This window comes from Mytilus californianus, unplaced genomic scaffold (genome assembly GCF_021869535.1).
Source record: "Mytilus californianus isolate M0D057914Y unplaced genomic scaffold, xbMytCali1.0.p SCAF_5, whole genome shotgun sequence".
NCBI lineage: Eukaryota > Metazoa > Mollusca > Bivalvia > Mytilida > Mytilidae > Mytilus > Mytilus californianus.
Window position 1 is genome coordinate 12,130,195 of NW_026262701.1, and position 16,921 is coordinate 12,147,115.

The 16,921-nt window shown below is 31.9% G+C and overlaps 1 protein-coding gene across 12 annotated transcripts; it reads right to left on the reverse strand.

The window, feature by feature from the left end:
* Positions 1-1,931: 1,931 nt before the first annotated feature.
* Positions 1,932-15,449, reverse strand: LOC127702554 (toll-like receptor 8). Of its 12 annotated transcripts, none has more exons than XM_052206807.1 (4): positions 15,377-15,449; positions 9,011-11,844; positions 8,691-8,754; positions 1,932-8,494 (listed from the first exon to the last, which is right to left on the reverse strand). In XM_052206807.1, the coding sequence occupies exon 2, from the start codon at positions 11,813-11,815 to the stop codon at positions 10,283-10,285; it is 1,533 nt and encodes a 510-aa protein (XP_052062767.1). In that variant the 5' UTR covers positions 11,816-11,844; positions 15,377-15,449; the 3' UTR covers positions 1,932-8,494; positions 8,691-8,754; positions 9,011-10,282. The 12 variants fall into 12 exon arrangements, with proteins under 12 accessions (XP_052062767.1, XP_052062769.1, XP_052062763.1 ...); XM_052206809.1 differs by lacking the exon at positions 8,691-8,754 and adding an exon at positions 8,883-8,946 and having other exon boundaries at positions 1,932-8,560; XM_052206803.1 differs by having other exon boundaries at positions 8,691-8,946.
* Between the last annotated feature and the right edge of the window lie 1,472 nt (positions 15,450-16,921).

Below are 16,921 nucleotides of genomic sequence, written 5' to 3' on the forward strand. Positions count from 1 at the left end.
CCTTTTGAATATGGGTTGTCTGGCTTTCTTTGGCTTATGGTTTAAGATAAAACCCTTGATATCTTATCCCCCACTTTATTCATTATGTCTTTATTTATTATTCCCATTCATGTCTATTGTGTGCACGGAAATAATATAATTTGAGTTTTATTTATTTGTGAAACCTTTTATAAAACTACATACTTATTTGACCATTGTTTTGTATTATCCTTATTATTTCCTTTTCCGAGTTTTTCATTGTTGGTGTATTTGCTTATCTACTTGATGTCCTTAGTAAAAGCCTTCATTTCCGGACAGAACCCAACACTTCTAATATAAACAATATCATGAGGAAATTTAAATTGACTTTGCCCTTTTGATCTGAAACAATAAATAATTGTGATGTTTTCCAAAATTTGTCATCGAGCGAACCTGATGACTGGTATTTATAAAATGCGTAAATCAAAATTTTAACATCTGCCGTGCCGCCACTTATATATATATATATATATATATATATACTGTTTGCTGATAGTTTGAATTTTTTTAAACTCATTGTTCAAGGAAAATTTTCGTCAAAGTTTTCTGGTTTTCAATGAAAATGTATGATCAGTTACGCTTCAGTATACATACAACCTCAATCAATTAATGCAGCGATTCAGGTCAAGAACCAGTATGTTTTAACTGTGGTAAATCCAAAACTAGCTTTACTTCGCTTGATGTCCTAGAACTGTTAATTTTTTTCTGATTTTTAGTAGCTGTTGTTTACCAGTCCTGTGCTAAACGATAAATATTGAAGTGTCTGGAAAGTAATTTTGCAGACAGGAGTGATGACTTACCATCAATTATGATGTGTTTTGTTTACTTCTGGAAGATTAAAAACAAGAACGTTACAAATTGCCAATAAAACCGATGACAAGGTTTCACAAAATTGGCCAATATTGATGATGGAGGTGAATTTGAGCTGTCACTAGAATAAAGAGGAAAACTCAAAATTGGTTTATATTGATGATTGAGGTGAATTTGAACTGTCACTAGAATAAAGAGGAAAACTATGTTGGATATGGGTAGAAATTTTAACTTGAAACGCGCCACCTACAGATTTATCAAAAAGTTGTTAAGTTTTCTTTAACTTGCAGAGAGCGTGGCACTCAGATTAAAATAATTTACGTTCTCGTTCTGACCTAACATGACTGCGTATTTATGCATTCTACACAACCAATCGAACGCTCCTCATAATCATGGGTTTTACTGTCGCTTCTGGGGAAGTGCAGATGACCATATCTCTCTACCCCAATCAACACTACGACAATTGCTCGAAGTATTGCTCGTTGTGAAAATGTTTGTTTTATCAAACAGCACTAAAGATTAAAATAGTGAAAGTTCTTTTAAAAAATATAAATAACATCGGAGGTTGGTTGACTCATCTAGAGTTCCACTAATTCTTTTTTTTTTTAAATATAAAACAATCTTTAACAAAACTAGATCAACTTTCTGTATATGAGTTACAAATTAAAGGGAAGTCACAAGTAGACAAATCAATTTCAGAATTGCTTAAAATATATAAGACGGGTTTTTATCTTCAATTTTGAAATTCCTTATACGTTATTTGATATCTTAGGATTATCAAATCTTAATGTTTGTTAGAGCTATACCGGCGTTTACATACGATGGAGTATTATTGAAATTGTTAAATGATCCAATGATAATGTATGACCTTTGTGTGCCATGCATTATGCTCATGCTGGTATTTTCAAGTATATGGTCTTTAGTTATAGATAGAAGCCAGTTTTGGCTGGTAGGGTTCTAAATCTTGTACTATGTTTTTAAATGTATCGAAATGGCATATGATGATCTTGACGTTATATGACAAAATGATAGCAGGATAACTTAAATGACAACGCAGCACAGTTTCATGTAAGATTAGCATATGGTCTTCACCGACGAGCAAGTGCCAATAGAATATACTTTATTCCAAATTACTGGGCTCACAAGGGACAACAAATCTTAACAATAAACAAGTACAAAAGAACAATACTTGAGGGAAAGAATTACTGGATTAATAGAATATAAATGCGACAAATAAAAAAAAAAAAACCATACATTATTTTTCTTGTACATAATTATTGAAAAAGTCAATATCATTTACACAAAGCAATACAGATATCTTGGGTAAGAATTTAAAAGAAGTTTAAAGCGTTTGATAACATAAAGATTTACTCAGAAACATGAGAAAATATAAAATACATTTGTCCTCATTATTGAATATATAAAAGAACTTTTCCACCTCGTTTAACTGGCTAAAATTTTCCCCTTTATTGGATATGATAGTAAAAACTTGTTTTCGCTCCCTGTGGTATTTGTCACATTTAATTAATAAATGAGCTGCGTTGGATAGAAATCGACCTTATGCAAGTTCATGCATACATGTACATGTATAAACCTTTGATTAATTTTGGAACATTCAAATACGAAATAAAAGATGAATTTTGGTCTGTTCTGTAGGGTTCTTTATATAACAACTCAATTTTCACAGTTACAGACTTTCCGTAGAGATTTAATCAACCCAAAATAGGTTAACAGATGTATTGATATTTATTTGCATAAGATCGATTTCTATCCGACGCAGCTCATATGTTAATAATTTTTCAGCAGTTTACATCAAATTCTATTTTCTTTCGATTTATTTTTATAATTTAATTTTGGATGTAACACGTCTTCTGATTGGTTGAAAGTTTTTTGTCTATCATATGTAATATTCACGGCAAATATAAAATGCATCATTTCTCTAATAGTAAGCTTAGGCATATATGCAAAAAGTTTCTTAAAATTGCCACACATTATACAAATATAGATAACTGTTTTGAAAAATTAAGACACATTTTAAAAAGGGATGTCCAGCAAGATTAAGATACCGAATATAACATGCTAAGGGAAGAAATGCATATTTTACCGTTTACAGACTCAATCTAGATATATAGAGATAGAACTGAGTAGCGAAGATTTCAATAAATATATATACTGGACCTGTTTCATTTCAAAATTATCTATTTCCTTTCAACAGGAAGAAACTTAACTTTTTTTTAATTTGATTGAATATGCGATTAATAGGTTATTGATTGCTTAACGTCTTGTGGGAAATATTTCAGGCATATTAAGGACGAATGTTTAATTTGATTAAACAATCTATGACTGAAAATCGATGTAAAAAAAGGAAAGATATTGAAACATATTGTTTTCGTATTTACCAAAATGTTAACAAGGAAACTGACGTTTCTCGTTTTTTTTTATATAGATTAGACCGTTGGTTTTCCCGTTTGAATGGTTTTACACTAGTAATTTTTGGAGCCCTTTATAGCTTGCTGTTCGGTGAGAGCCAAGGCTCCGTGTTGAAGACCTTACTTTGACCTATAATGGTTTACTTTTATAAATTTTGACTTGGATGGAGAGTTGTCTCATTGGTACTCATACCACATCTTCTTATATCCAATTACAAGACGTTATGACTTTTGCACCTGACCTTTGCAGTTAAGGTACATGATAATTTTCAACATCTCAAGGTTATCACATGCGCAATATGTAAAGTGTTCGCCAGGCCGGTTCTTTTTTTTTTCTTGTGTTTTGATCGGGTTTTCTTTTTTCGAGTAGGTCCACTTGTTTGCGTGAATAGGGAATATGATGTGAAATGTGCACAAACAGATTTCTATTCTGGTAAGACATGAAACCGATGATTTGGATAAATATATTAATAATGTGCTTTGTGTCTTGATTTTGATACTTTGAGCCGATCTGACGAGTCAAGTCCTTTTCCAATCTATTACTGATTGTTCTTATTTAGTGCTGTAAACCACTGTCCAAGGTAAACACAAGGGACGGGGTTGAGCAGTTACAACCATGTTTAACCCAAACGTTTTATTAAGGGCCCAGTGATTTCTATTGTACGTACCATAATACTGCGAGGTTAAGGTAAAATGTACGGAACAGAACATTCCCTTTAAATCGACAAGGGTTGAATTTGATCACGTAGTTATATATTTGTTTTTGGTCTTTTATGAATATGTATTCATGTCAGTCACTTTCATAGAGTAATTAAAAAAAGTTTGTTTTCAAGGCCACAAATGCTTTTGATTTTTGTTTCTATTTTCCTTGTCAAACCCGGATTAGTTCTGAAAAAAATTGCCGTTTTAATTGTAGTACTCGAAAAAACTTTGACAATGTAAAAAAGCTGAATTTTAGGTGAAATAGTAGAATTAGTCTGACTATGGTGAATTAAAGTGATAAACTTGCGATATAAGAGGAAATCGATTTGATTGCTTCTTTTTTGAATCAAAACATTGCTTCTTTTTTGAATCAAAACAGAATTTGGTCTGCACTCAAAAAAACTGGACCGATTCACGTAAGAAAACACAGTCCCAACCAGAAAATATACCTACTTTGATATTATCTATATTTTTTGCAATATGATTACAAAAAATATTATGAAAAATTAGTTTCCTGGGGCCTGGTTTTCGAAACTATCCTAAGATATGTAATAAGATATATCTTAGGACAAATTTTATGACCATCTTATGACTATCATATGATATATCATAGAATGTAAATCAAAGGTGTCCTAAGATAGTCATACCTATGATGCTCTTATGACTGTCATAAGTGAACATATTTTATTTTAGTTTAAATAATGATTAAAAAATGATAAAAATATCTATAAAGATAAAAAGTATAAAAATAATAATCATTAGATCTACTATTATTATTATTTACGAATATTTTATTGTTTGATTATACTGCATATGATATTATAATTCAAAAGGAATTACAATCTGAGTTGATAATTTGTTTAAATTTAGTTTGTATATATATGATAGAATTCTATAACTTGTAGAATAACTATGCAATACTATATACTATATGTATACTACACAATGCAATATTATTGTGGAAGAGATTCTTTCACATTACAATACAATTTTATTTTTTAAGAGATTATTTCAAATCACAATACACTATTATTGTTAAAGAGATTATTGCACATCCCAATACCATTTTATTGTTTAAGAGATTCTTTCATCTAATTGTTCAATAGATTCTTTAAAGTCATCAATCAGAGATTCTTTAAAGTCATCAATCAGATAAGGTAATTTAGTAATCTGAAATCAATCAATAGTATGTCACGGAACCAAACAAGGAAATAGAATGTAATTATTGGACAAGGAAGAATATATACACGTATTTCTGTCACAAATATTTAAAGAACTGTAGTACTCATTTGAAATACGTACATTGTTTAATGTTTAGGTAACTTATTTCTACAATCTTTTTCATGTAATTTCTTTCTTTATACCATGTATACGTAAGATAAATATTTGACTGGTTTCCAGAGAAATTTTTAAAAACATACTGGTAATGAAGAGCATTCCCCTCATTCATTTAGCATCTGATGCTGCTACATAGGACTAAATAAAACAAAACAAGAAAAAGTGCTAAAATTATCTACAGAAAAATTCTTTCTCGAAATAACGATGTAGAAAGACCGAATATTGTCCCCTGCGCCCAAAAAAGGCAACATGTTCAAAAATATAATTTAGAAGAAACGCTGTTAAGTCTTGAGATTTATAACGTATATTTTGGTTGATAAATTCGCATTTTTTATTCTTTAAAATTACCATTTTTATTTGAGTTATGGAACGTTGACCATTTTGTGGACTAAAATTATACTCGTGAACGCAACTCCTTTGATACCATTTGCCCAAAAAGCTTTCATACTTGGTAGGATTGTTAGCCATCAGATGTAGTTGACCCTATTATACTGTTGACCCTTTTTATTAGAGTTCTGGGACTTCGACTTTTTTTTACGACTTTTGTACCACAATGGTCTACCTAAAAGCTCATAGAAATCTTGTTTTGATAGTTTTGAAGCTGCCTCATTAACTATTCTCCTCATGTCCTTCCATTGATCTCATATTATTTAACTCTATAACATCTCATTGAAAGTATTTTGTCAGTAATAAAACTGCACACACATCTTCGCTAGCCAAGGGTTACGATCCACTTCCCTCCTCTCCACCCTTGGCGGATTGAGATAGAATTTCGGAGACACAAGGTAATGATTTTCATTGGTTGCAGTCGAAACTCACTGCATTCAATCAAAAAGCGTCTATAACATGATCACGTGTAAATGTAGAAAGTGTATGTAAACAATTACCACGTGCTTATTGTGCAACAAGTCTTTACATCCCTAAACATACGACTATATTTAGTGACAACTTGAATGTTTTTAATCAACTAATAGAAGTTCCTGTGTATGTTTCTTGCACAAATGCATTAATGTCAACGTATATTTTCGTTTCCTGCTTTACCAAGTGTGTAGAATCTAGACGCTACCGTGTTTTTACCTCCAAATTGAAGAGTTCAAGTGCTACCATTGGCCAAGAATAATGTATTAGGAATGGGCGTGACTTTAATCTACCGATAGATGGCGCAACATTGTTACCACAAATGTTGGCTTAATCTGCCAAGGGTGGAGAGGAGGGAAGTGGATCGTAACCCTTGGTTAGCGAAGATGCTGCACACAGTGCATGCGCAGTTTTTGTTTAAACGCTTTTAGTTATTGTATCTAATTATACAATTAACTTATTACTGGACGACTTTCTTTTGGAGAGGGACTAGTCAAGATATATTACTAATAATTCCTATAAATTAAATAGCGCCTTCATTTCGCCTTCCAAATTTGATATACATTTCAGCTCATCAAAACATTGCGCGAGTTCGATTGAAGCAGAGGGGAATGTTCGATTTAAGCAGAGGGGAATCATACCTATGCAAGCATTACTCAAAATGATATAGGCCCCTAACAGTTTAATCTTTCTTCCGCTTACTAAAAAATACATAGCCAAAATAACTGACGTAAAGTTGATAAGAAAAACAAATATAGGAGGAAATAAAAAATGTTGATATTATTTATTCACCGTGCTTATTATCAGTTCGCTAATAAAATATTTTTGTACAAAAACAAAACTATTAACCAATCAAATGCATTAAACATCGTACTTCTTGTTTTTTTTTACTTTGACCCTTGGAACACCGATTACAAGTACATTTCTCTATCATGTTGTAAAGAGAATAACAAATAAATAATTTCACTTTCCTTGATGTATTTGATTAGCGACTAAATGTAGACATCTTGGATTGTAAAATAGCAGCATATAATCGGTCTAGTTCTTTGCTTAATTTTAAGCCTGCAAATTTTGAGACAGTTTTGAAATTTATGTGTATTTTTCTTTATTTAAACAAAGAAAAAATAATGGTTTATTGTATTATTAGGAGTATATTTTTACAAATGCCAAATATTGTTTTTATTCGATTCAATTTTTCAACGGGGAGATACCTCTTATAGTAAAATTTTATAAAGGAATGTTATTGAAATTTTATATTTTAATTGGAGCAAGAAAATAACGTCGGGGATATCATTTTTTCTTTTTATTTTCCGAAAGCATTTCAAAAACCTATTTTCTCATATCTTATTTCAAAATTCTCTCTGATATATTTCTTTTTTCCCCCAAAAAAGTGTTTTTTCATGGGCAATATTGCACAACTAGTAGCTTGAGAAATTGCACGGTGACCCATACTTTCTATTAAACTATTTTTTGAAAACAGCATGGTAAAATATACATTTTGGCAAAGTATAAAAAAAATTGTATATCAAGAAATATTTATTGATGATCCATCTTAAAAATTTCATTTGAAATGAATATCAGTAGATATGGGGTGTACGTCAATAAGACAGCAACCCAACGTCAGCGATTTTTTTCCCCAAAAGACCTGCAGAGATCAGCATACGGTCTTTCAACAACAGACATAGATGTGTAAAAAATTTCAAGGTCTTAATCGCCCCGTCCGAGTCCCAACACAGTTGTGAATGAATGTTACAGAGTCCATCTGCAATCAACGTCAAGTTCTCCAAAAGGGAGAAAACCAAACATTCTATAATGCTTCATTTTTTCTATATAGGATTTTTTTTTTATTATACAAATCAACTTGTGGCTTTACAGTACTATTCATGCCTACATTGAACTATAGATACCGATATCACAGTATCAGACAACATAGTTCATGACTGTATTATACCTACATTGAACTATAGATCTATACCGATAGCACAGTATCAGACAACGTAGTTCATGACTGTATTATACCTACATTGACCTATAGGTACTGATAGCACAGTATCAGACAACATAGTTCATGACTGTATCGTACCTACATTTAACTATAGATACCGATATCACAGTATCAGACAACATAGTTCATGACTGTATTATACCTACATTGAACTATAGATACCGATATTACAGTATCAGACAATATAGTGCATGACTGTGTTATACCTACATTGAACTATAGGTTCTGATATCACAGTATCAGACAACATAGTTCATGACTGTATTATACCTACATTGAACTATAGATACCGTTAGCACAGTATCAGACAACATAGTTCATGACTGTATTATACCTATACATTGAACTATAGATACCGATATAACAGTATCAGACAACATAGTTCATGACTGTATCATACCTACATTGAACTATAGATAGCGATAGCACAGTATCAGACAACATAGTTCATGACTGTATTATACCTATACATTGAACTATAGATACCGATATAACAGTATCAGACAACATAGTTCATGACTGTATCATACCTACATTGAACTATAGATACCGATATCACAGTATCAGACAACATAGTTCATGACTGTATTATACCTACATTGAACTATAGATACCGATATAACAGTATCAGACAACATAGTTCATGACTGTATTATACCTACATTGAACTATAGATACCGATATCACAGTATCAGACAACATAGTTCATGACTGTATTATACCTACATTGAACTATAGATACCGATATCACAGTATCAGACAACATAGTTCATGACTGTATTATACCTACATTGAACTATAGATACCGATATAACAGTATCAGACAACATAGTTCATGACTGTATTATACCTACATTGAACTATAGATACCGATATCACAGTATCAGACAACATAGTTCATGACTGTATTATACCTACATTGAACTATAGATACCGATATCACAGTATCAGACAACATAGTTCATGACTGTATTATACCTACATTGAACTATAGGTTCCGATATCACAGTATCAGACAACATAGTTCATGACTGTATTATACCTACATTGAACTATAGATACCGACATAACAGTATCAGACAACATAGTTCATGACTGTATTATACCTATACAATGAACTATAGATGCCGATATTAAACTATCAGACAACATATTTTCTATATCAACGGAATTAGTCTTTGTGCGAGTTTACAGTTACTGCAACACAGGCACTTGTCTCTGAAAAAAAATTACCTGTATACTTTAGTATAATACAGTTTATACGTTTTTTATTCAGTTACAAGTGCCTGTGAACTACAAGCGTTCTTTCTTTCCTCGTTATTAAGTATTTGTTTACTTGCACCTGTGTTGGGTTGTTTATTATGTCAATATAATTGAATGAAGTACCTGCTATCAAAGTTTCTTATGCATTTCGGTTCCTTCTATCAAACTATGAACAAGATAAAAGCCTAGTTATTACCCCGACAATGGATGTTTATATTTATAATTTGGTGTTGGATGTTCGTCTTTGGTGTTCAGATTAATTCATTTTTTAACTTGTATGGAAATGGGCCGATTTAGGATTTGACATATAATATAATAAACATGTATTCGAGAACTTGCGTTTCCTTACATGATTCCTTAATAGAAGGGTGCTTCTTACAAGTAAACTATTAAACCAAGGGTTCCAAGTGGTAAAGTTGAAAGTCGACCCTATTTTTGTTTAAAAGGTGTTTGTGTTGCTCTTGGTTGAGTTTTCAGATTTTTACTTTGCTTCTTTATTATTTTTGAATGTCTGTTTTATTTTACTGTTAACCAGTATAGCCTATCCTTTGTCCTGAAAACGTGTTTTAATTTCAAAATTTCTCATTCGTTCAGATTTACATGATGGTTTACGAATTTGATGATGTCTTACGGTTAGATATGAGACACCAGCTTTATAATCTTTTTTTTTAACACGACGAAAAATGGAGTAAAACAACTTTTGACTAGAAGCGAATCCGTTTGCAATTTTTGTTTTGTTTTATGATTCAATGCGTAATGTTTCACAGGCATTAACATTGTTTTTGCTTTTGTTTAAGAAAAATCCCTCTCCGTATTCTTTGCATCAGTTTTTAAAAAAACATCCAATAGTAACGAATTATTAAAGTTTCACCATGGAAAATTCGCCAATTTCTTCGTAACCTTTTCTGTAGTTGAATTTTATCAAAGCGTTCAGCGTTAGTATCAATACAAAACAAAATCCTGATATAGATAGAGATAGCAACTCAGCTATAGACAAGCCGTGACACTCTTCATATGTTGGATCAAAATCAACAAGCAGTGTCCCATTGTTTTGAGGTGAATGACATTCGTAAAATACGAAAGCAGTAGAGTTGTCCTTAGAAAGCGCATCAAGTATCCCATAATGATCTCTCATCCAAGAACGAAACCAATGGGTTGAGCAATCACATTTAAAGAGGTTGCCACTTAAATGAAGATGTATAAGCTGTTTCACAAACTGCTGCGGAAATGAGGTTTCATTTATTGTAATAATACGATTTTGGCTTAGATAAAGCTTTTTGAATGTTTCTGGCATATCAATGAAACATGTTTTATTCCAACCCGCAATGTAATTTTTCGACAAATCTATAAATTCCAAGGATTTTATAGCTCTAAGAAGATTACAAGGAACTTGCGTTAATGATGTGTTATATAAATTCAAGCTTTTTAGTTCTGACAAAGGATTTAACAATTGCAGGAGATCATTTTCCGTCCAGTTTACTAGGTCAGTTCCACTTAAAAATAGAAATGATATGTTCCTTGAGATATTAAAAACGTTTATTACTTCTTCCACTGGATTAAAAGAGAACGAATTGCTAATGTCAAGTAGATCCAGCCGTGAACATTTTATTCCTGGAAATGTTGTATTGAAAGCTTGAAAGTTTGCAATCCAAAGTTTTCTTAGCTTTTGCAATCTGGAGAACACATTTCGATTGAAGTTTTTAACCGGATTTAAAGAAAGTACTAAACTATTTAGCATTGGGTACTGTTCGCCATGATCATAAAATGCTTCTAAAGACGTTTCATTTATCAGATTACGTCGCAGTGATAACGATTTAAGACTGTTATTAGTTTCGTTTGTTTGCAATATTTGATGTAAGTTATTAATTTTACAGGCATCTGCTCGAAACCTTTTTAGTTTATGAAGGAAAGAAAATGAAACATTTTCGCTTAAATTGTTTCCAGAAATGGATAGACTGAGTTTAGATAATTTTGACGCCTGTTCAACACTCGTGAATATGTCTATAAAGGCATTTGTTTCCAATTCATTATATCCAATATCGAAAACCATAAGGTTTGTTAAATTCTCGAAAAGATTTTCGCATTGAATTGACTTTATTTTGCAGTTTCTAAAATATAAACGTTTTACGCTGTTTGGTATAGGAGAAAAATCGTCGCATGTCAATTCCGGTATGTTGTTATCGTTAAAATTAATACAAGTTGTGTTGTTCCTGTAACTTAATTTGCGCAAATCACGTACATGACTACCACTTCTATTTGAGAGGTTATAACTATTTTCATCACATTTACACGCATCGTTTTTTGGATTACAATCTTTTAAGCCGCCAAGTATCTGAACGATCAACAGAAAAAACAAAGCTTTGAAAAGAAATAAACCGTGTCTTCTATCCATACTGACTATCTGAATACATCATTAAAGTACTGAAATAAGAAAAATAGCTTAAATGTTAAGCATAATTATAGATTTTATAGATTATTTAAACATAAAATACACTAATTCCATTAAGCTATTATAACTAACCAGTGGCGTAGCTACCTAAGGCTCGACTAGGCACGTGTGTATACATAAATTTGCCAATTAGAGGTTCCCGATCCAACACTTTAACATTCTACACAGAAGACAGGCGCTAGGTTTTCAATATGATGGGCATTTTATTCTAAACAATAAGTATTTTTCATACTGTATTAAACTGCTCACAAAATTTAACCTGCACACAGAATATGAATATGCGTCGATTAAGTCGATTAAAATGAAAACATTTTTTTTCTTAATTAATGTGCAGCAAAACTCTGCTTGTTATTTTCTTTAGAAATCCGTTTAGTTGCACATATTTCTCAAACAACCATTAACTAGACTTACTAGTATCACCTGGTTTGTATTAACATGAGCAACACGACGGGTGCCACATGTGGAGCAGGATCTGCTTACCCTTCCAGAGCACCTGAGATCACCCCCAGTTTTTGTTGGGGTTCGTGTTGCTCAGTCTTTAGTTTTCAATGTTGTGTTTTATGTACTGTTTTTTGTCTGTTGTTGTTTTTTTTTTCTTGCCATAGCCTTGTCAGTTTTTTTAAGACTTTTTCGAATATGAATGTCCCTTTGGTATCTTTCGCCTCTCTTTTATCATAATGACAAACAAAAAATTGAAGAATGTCTAGGGCCTTTTACGTCTTCAATCATTTGTCCATTGCTGTTATATATGTGATCATTGCAACTGTCCAACAGACAACTTTGTGTGTATGCGTGTAGTCTATTTAACGTATACAAAACTCGCTTAACCCCGCCAAATTCTACACATATACCTGTCGAAAATAAATAATAATAAATAATTAAAGATTTATTTAATGTCGGGTATACATATAATCAAGGAATTGTATATTTAAAAGGAATGGAAACGCGACCGACTTCAAAGAGAATTGTATGATGCATCTTTGTTTCGGGCGATGTGTCAATCCTTGCATTAATTATGAAACTTGGCCATTTAGTCTGATGCCATTTATCAAACTTTACTAGCAGTCACTGGTATAATATACACTAAAAGAGTGATCTACAAATGTATGCCTTCTGAGTGGCAGACTTTCAATTTGGGTATAAATGTTTTTCCCCAAAAAATGGTAATTGCGTTGTTTTCAAAAGGTCATATTGCAAAAACGCAGTTGCGTACTCATCTCATCGAAAATTATTTTTCTGCATAAAATGGTCCGATAATTTTTCGCCTAGCTCCGCTCGGCAAATAGTGCCTACACTTTAATCCCAGTTTAGCTACGCCCCTGCTAAACATATGCTTATATGCCTGTCCCAAGTAAGGGACCTGTTGAGTAGTTGTCATCTTAATGCGTGTTTGGTGGGTTGTTTTGGGAATTCGGTGTTGATTGCAGATCTTTTAAAGTCTCTATCAATTTTATCCACTGCTCTTTTTGATTCGAGGGAGATTTATAGCTTGGCATACTGTATAAACACTGTCCCGTTCATGACCTTACTATTTTTTACCTATATATGTGTTTTTAGTTTTTCGTGCTGTTGGATTGTTTTTGTCTGCGCATCATTTTTTTAAAAATCAAACAAACAACGTTTTTATTATTTTATCGTCACAGTTTCCTAATCATAAGGAATTACAAATTTATTAAACTGAAAAGAACATACTTTTTGTGTATGTAACATTGGCAAAATTGTCCTCAACAACAATATGTGGCACCGCATATCATTTTGATTTTATGGAGATATGATATTTTGCTGACACATGTTAAATTTAAGTATATCATTAGTTACACAGTGTGCTAGTGACCTAATACGATATATATGGGGTAAGTAAATAAATAGTACACTGTGTAACGAATTTATCTTACCGACTATCTTAAAATGTGCATTTAGACTAGTGGACTATCAAAGTGATCAATACAAAAACAAATGCCAACAATAACAACTTGTTAGCTTTTAAAATGTGTTTTCTGCATTTACTTCAATCGTTCATCATCAATACCTCCATATGTTGTCCGGGTTAAACGTTTCAGATTTTTCCTCAACGCCGTTATAAAGGGACGTAACACCACTACTAACCATGTAATAAAATAGACCACGCCTACTAACCCCATATGAAATATAACACGGTCTCCACGTGGTCGCTTTTAACCAATGATGTTCCGAGAAATGTATAGGAGGTAAGATATAAAATATTAGATATCACGGATAACATGAATCACCAAAAGTTCTGGACAGTACGTTCAATCACATAAACACAACGACTCTTTCGAAAAATAAAATAAGGCACACAAAAAGAAAAACAATGAAGCAAATGTAGAATGTCTGTGATCTTTAATATTCTAATTCCAGTAGGTCTTAACTACTCTTTGATTATGATACTGAGTGAAACTCATACAGGGAAAATTGGCTCTAACTAGTTTTTAATCGATGCTCCGTTTCATACGCTTCATTTTAACAGTGCGATTTGTTAAGATACATTCTTGAACAGATATGTCATGTTATGAAGGGGTATTTGCGAAAAATACCAGTCAAGGGGCTGTAAAATTTCCCGAACCGCCAGTCGAGGGAAATTCGGTCCCAAGACTGGTATTTTTCGCAAATACCCCTCCATAACATGATATATCTGTTTAATTACACCGAATAGATTTGGATTGAATCTAATTCATAAACATGTTTATGCATAATTTTGAGGATAAGAGGATATTATCATAGAACCGCGGGAATTATACACGTAGTAATACGCGTTAGCTCACTTTTTTATGTAACGTCATATCCGAATTTTTGGCGGGAAAATGCTCGAGAGGGTAAAAAAAGGGATATCCAAAATGGCAAATACAATGGTATTTGAGTCAAATTCACCGGCATTGGTGAAAAACAGGCAAATTCGTTTGAAATGAGGAAAAAATATTAGAATATGTGAAAAATACACTGACTATCAACCAATCAAAATCTGGCTTTCTTATATAAGGTGTAATTATGTCCAAAATCTATCTACTTTTTTGTTGCTTTAACACACTGACTTTAGCATGAGTAACACGACGGTCGTCATTAGGGAAGCATTAATGGCTTACCCTACCGTTGTATTTGAATTTCACAGCGATTTTTTGTTGAAGTTTAAGTTGGTTTTTTTTAGTTTGTGCTGTGCCTTTTTTAACATGGTATGCGTGTTCATTGTCCTCTTTGTATCTTCCTCCTTTTTTCTATAATACTACTTGCTAAATGGTAAATACTAACTCGCAAATAAGTACAATCGTTGTTCAATTCATATAGCTTGTGTTTTTACACAGTAATCTTTTGAGAAAATGTCTGTAGCAAGTCAGGAATATGACAGTTGTTTTCCATTTGTTTCATAGTTGTTATAGTCTAACTTTTGATTTTGCCAGTTTTTAAAGGACTTTCCCCTTTTTGAATTTACCTTGGAGGTTGATTTTGTGTTAATACTGTTTTTGAGACCTAGAAAATAAACAGACTTACCTACAGATACTAAGGACATTGATGTGTAAAACGAGGAAGTAACATCCTTATATCGATATACACATGACATGAATTATTTGAATTTAAATGTAATCAAGTTACAATGAGCTACTAGTATATAATTATCTACTTAAATTCTCAATGTATATACATTTAAATTCATACGATTAGTGACAAAATATATCTTCCTTCATATAATGATTTTATTTTGTTTCCCTTTTGACAATAAATAAATACGAGTAAAACAATAAATGTTCACTGTTGATAATTTTCGATACCTTTACCCGGGGCGAACAAGGACTGTTTTGTATATTCAAAAGATATCTACCTGGTAAGGTATGTCTTGAAAAACGATACGACTTTTCATCCTCGTCAGGGTTACCGTAATTTTATTGCATTTTCTAAAAGACAACCACAAAGTTTTTCATTTAAACCCCATTTTACCAAGTAAAGAAGTTTTTTTTATTAATATGTAACTGGTTTTTCTTTACTTGATCATTTTAAACCTCAAGAAAAATGATTAAATAAAACAGGATTTATCTTTATATAACTGTTATTTTTAGTTTAATACTTTTAAAGTGGTATACGTTAATTTCAGCTTCGTTATTACTGAATTTTAGTTTCACTTTCTAAACAGATATACTGAAAAAGTATTCTATTCTTTCAAATGTAGTTATCCAGTATGAAGGTAAAAAGCATAGAAAAGGCGAGAAGAAAAAAATAATAATAAAAAACGAATGATTCGGCTGTAAATTTAGGCAACAGTATTTCAAATGTCATAAATCGTGTAAGAAGGTGCGTCGACTAGGTAAGCGTCTACTGCTATGCACACATTATCCTGCATACGAATCCACGCTCAGTCAAAATGTCACAGTCGAGAAATTTTCATATCAGATAACTATACTGGTACCTTAAGATCTAGGACCGCAAAACACGTTGCTAGTGAGTTGAGACACCGACACATCTTACCGTTCAAACAATTCGTAATGGTGACCGTAACACTAATGTAGTGCCGATTTCTTCCTCATAAATCTGTTGTGACAGTTTATGTATTGTGAACACACCCCTTTTAATGAAGTCCGTATAGTGTGATCCTGCACGAGCGTATGTAACGTATATATTTAATAACTGAGATGTGTAAACACTATATGATGGAGGACAGAGTATGTTACTGGTGACAAAATAAATGAAAAGTTGATAATTTTTAAGTTGTGATCTCTAATTAACTTAAAAAAATAATTTGGTATGTAATCATATTTCTGTTTCAACACTATAGATACAATTTGAATTACTGCTTTATAAGTTTTAATGATAAAGATATTATATTTATAATTATATCTTGTAAATGATAAAAGAATCCCACTAAACTACTTCCTTCCTTTTATTTCAAAACAAAATCACTTCCTTCGGTAGGTAAAACAATTAAATGTATAAAATGATAAAAAGTGTACATTCGTAAGGTACTATTTAAAAATATTGATTTTTTTTTATTAGTAAATAAAATCAGAAATTTTAGATAAATGTTTTACAAGAATTATTTTTAAA

What these genes read in the sequence shown, in the direction of transcription:
- LOC127702554 (XM_052206810.1), bottom strand. Translation starts at nt 11,815, where the DNA reads ATGGATAGAAGACACGGTTTATTTCTTTTCAAAGCTTTGTTTTTTCTG.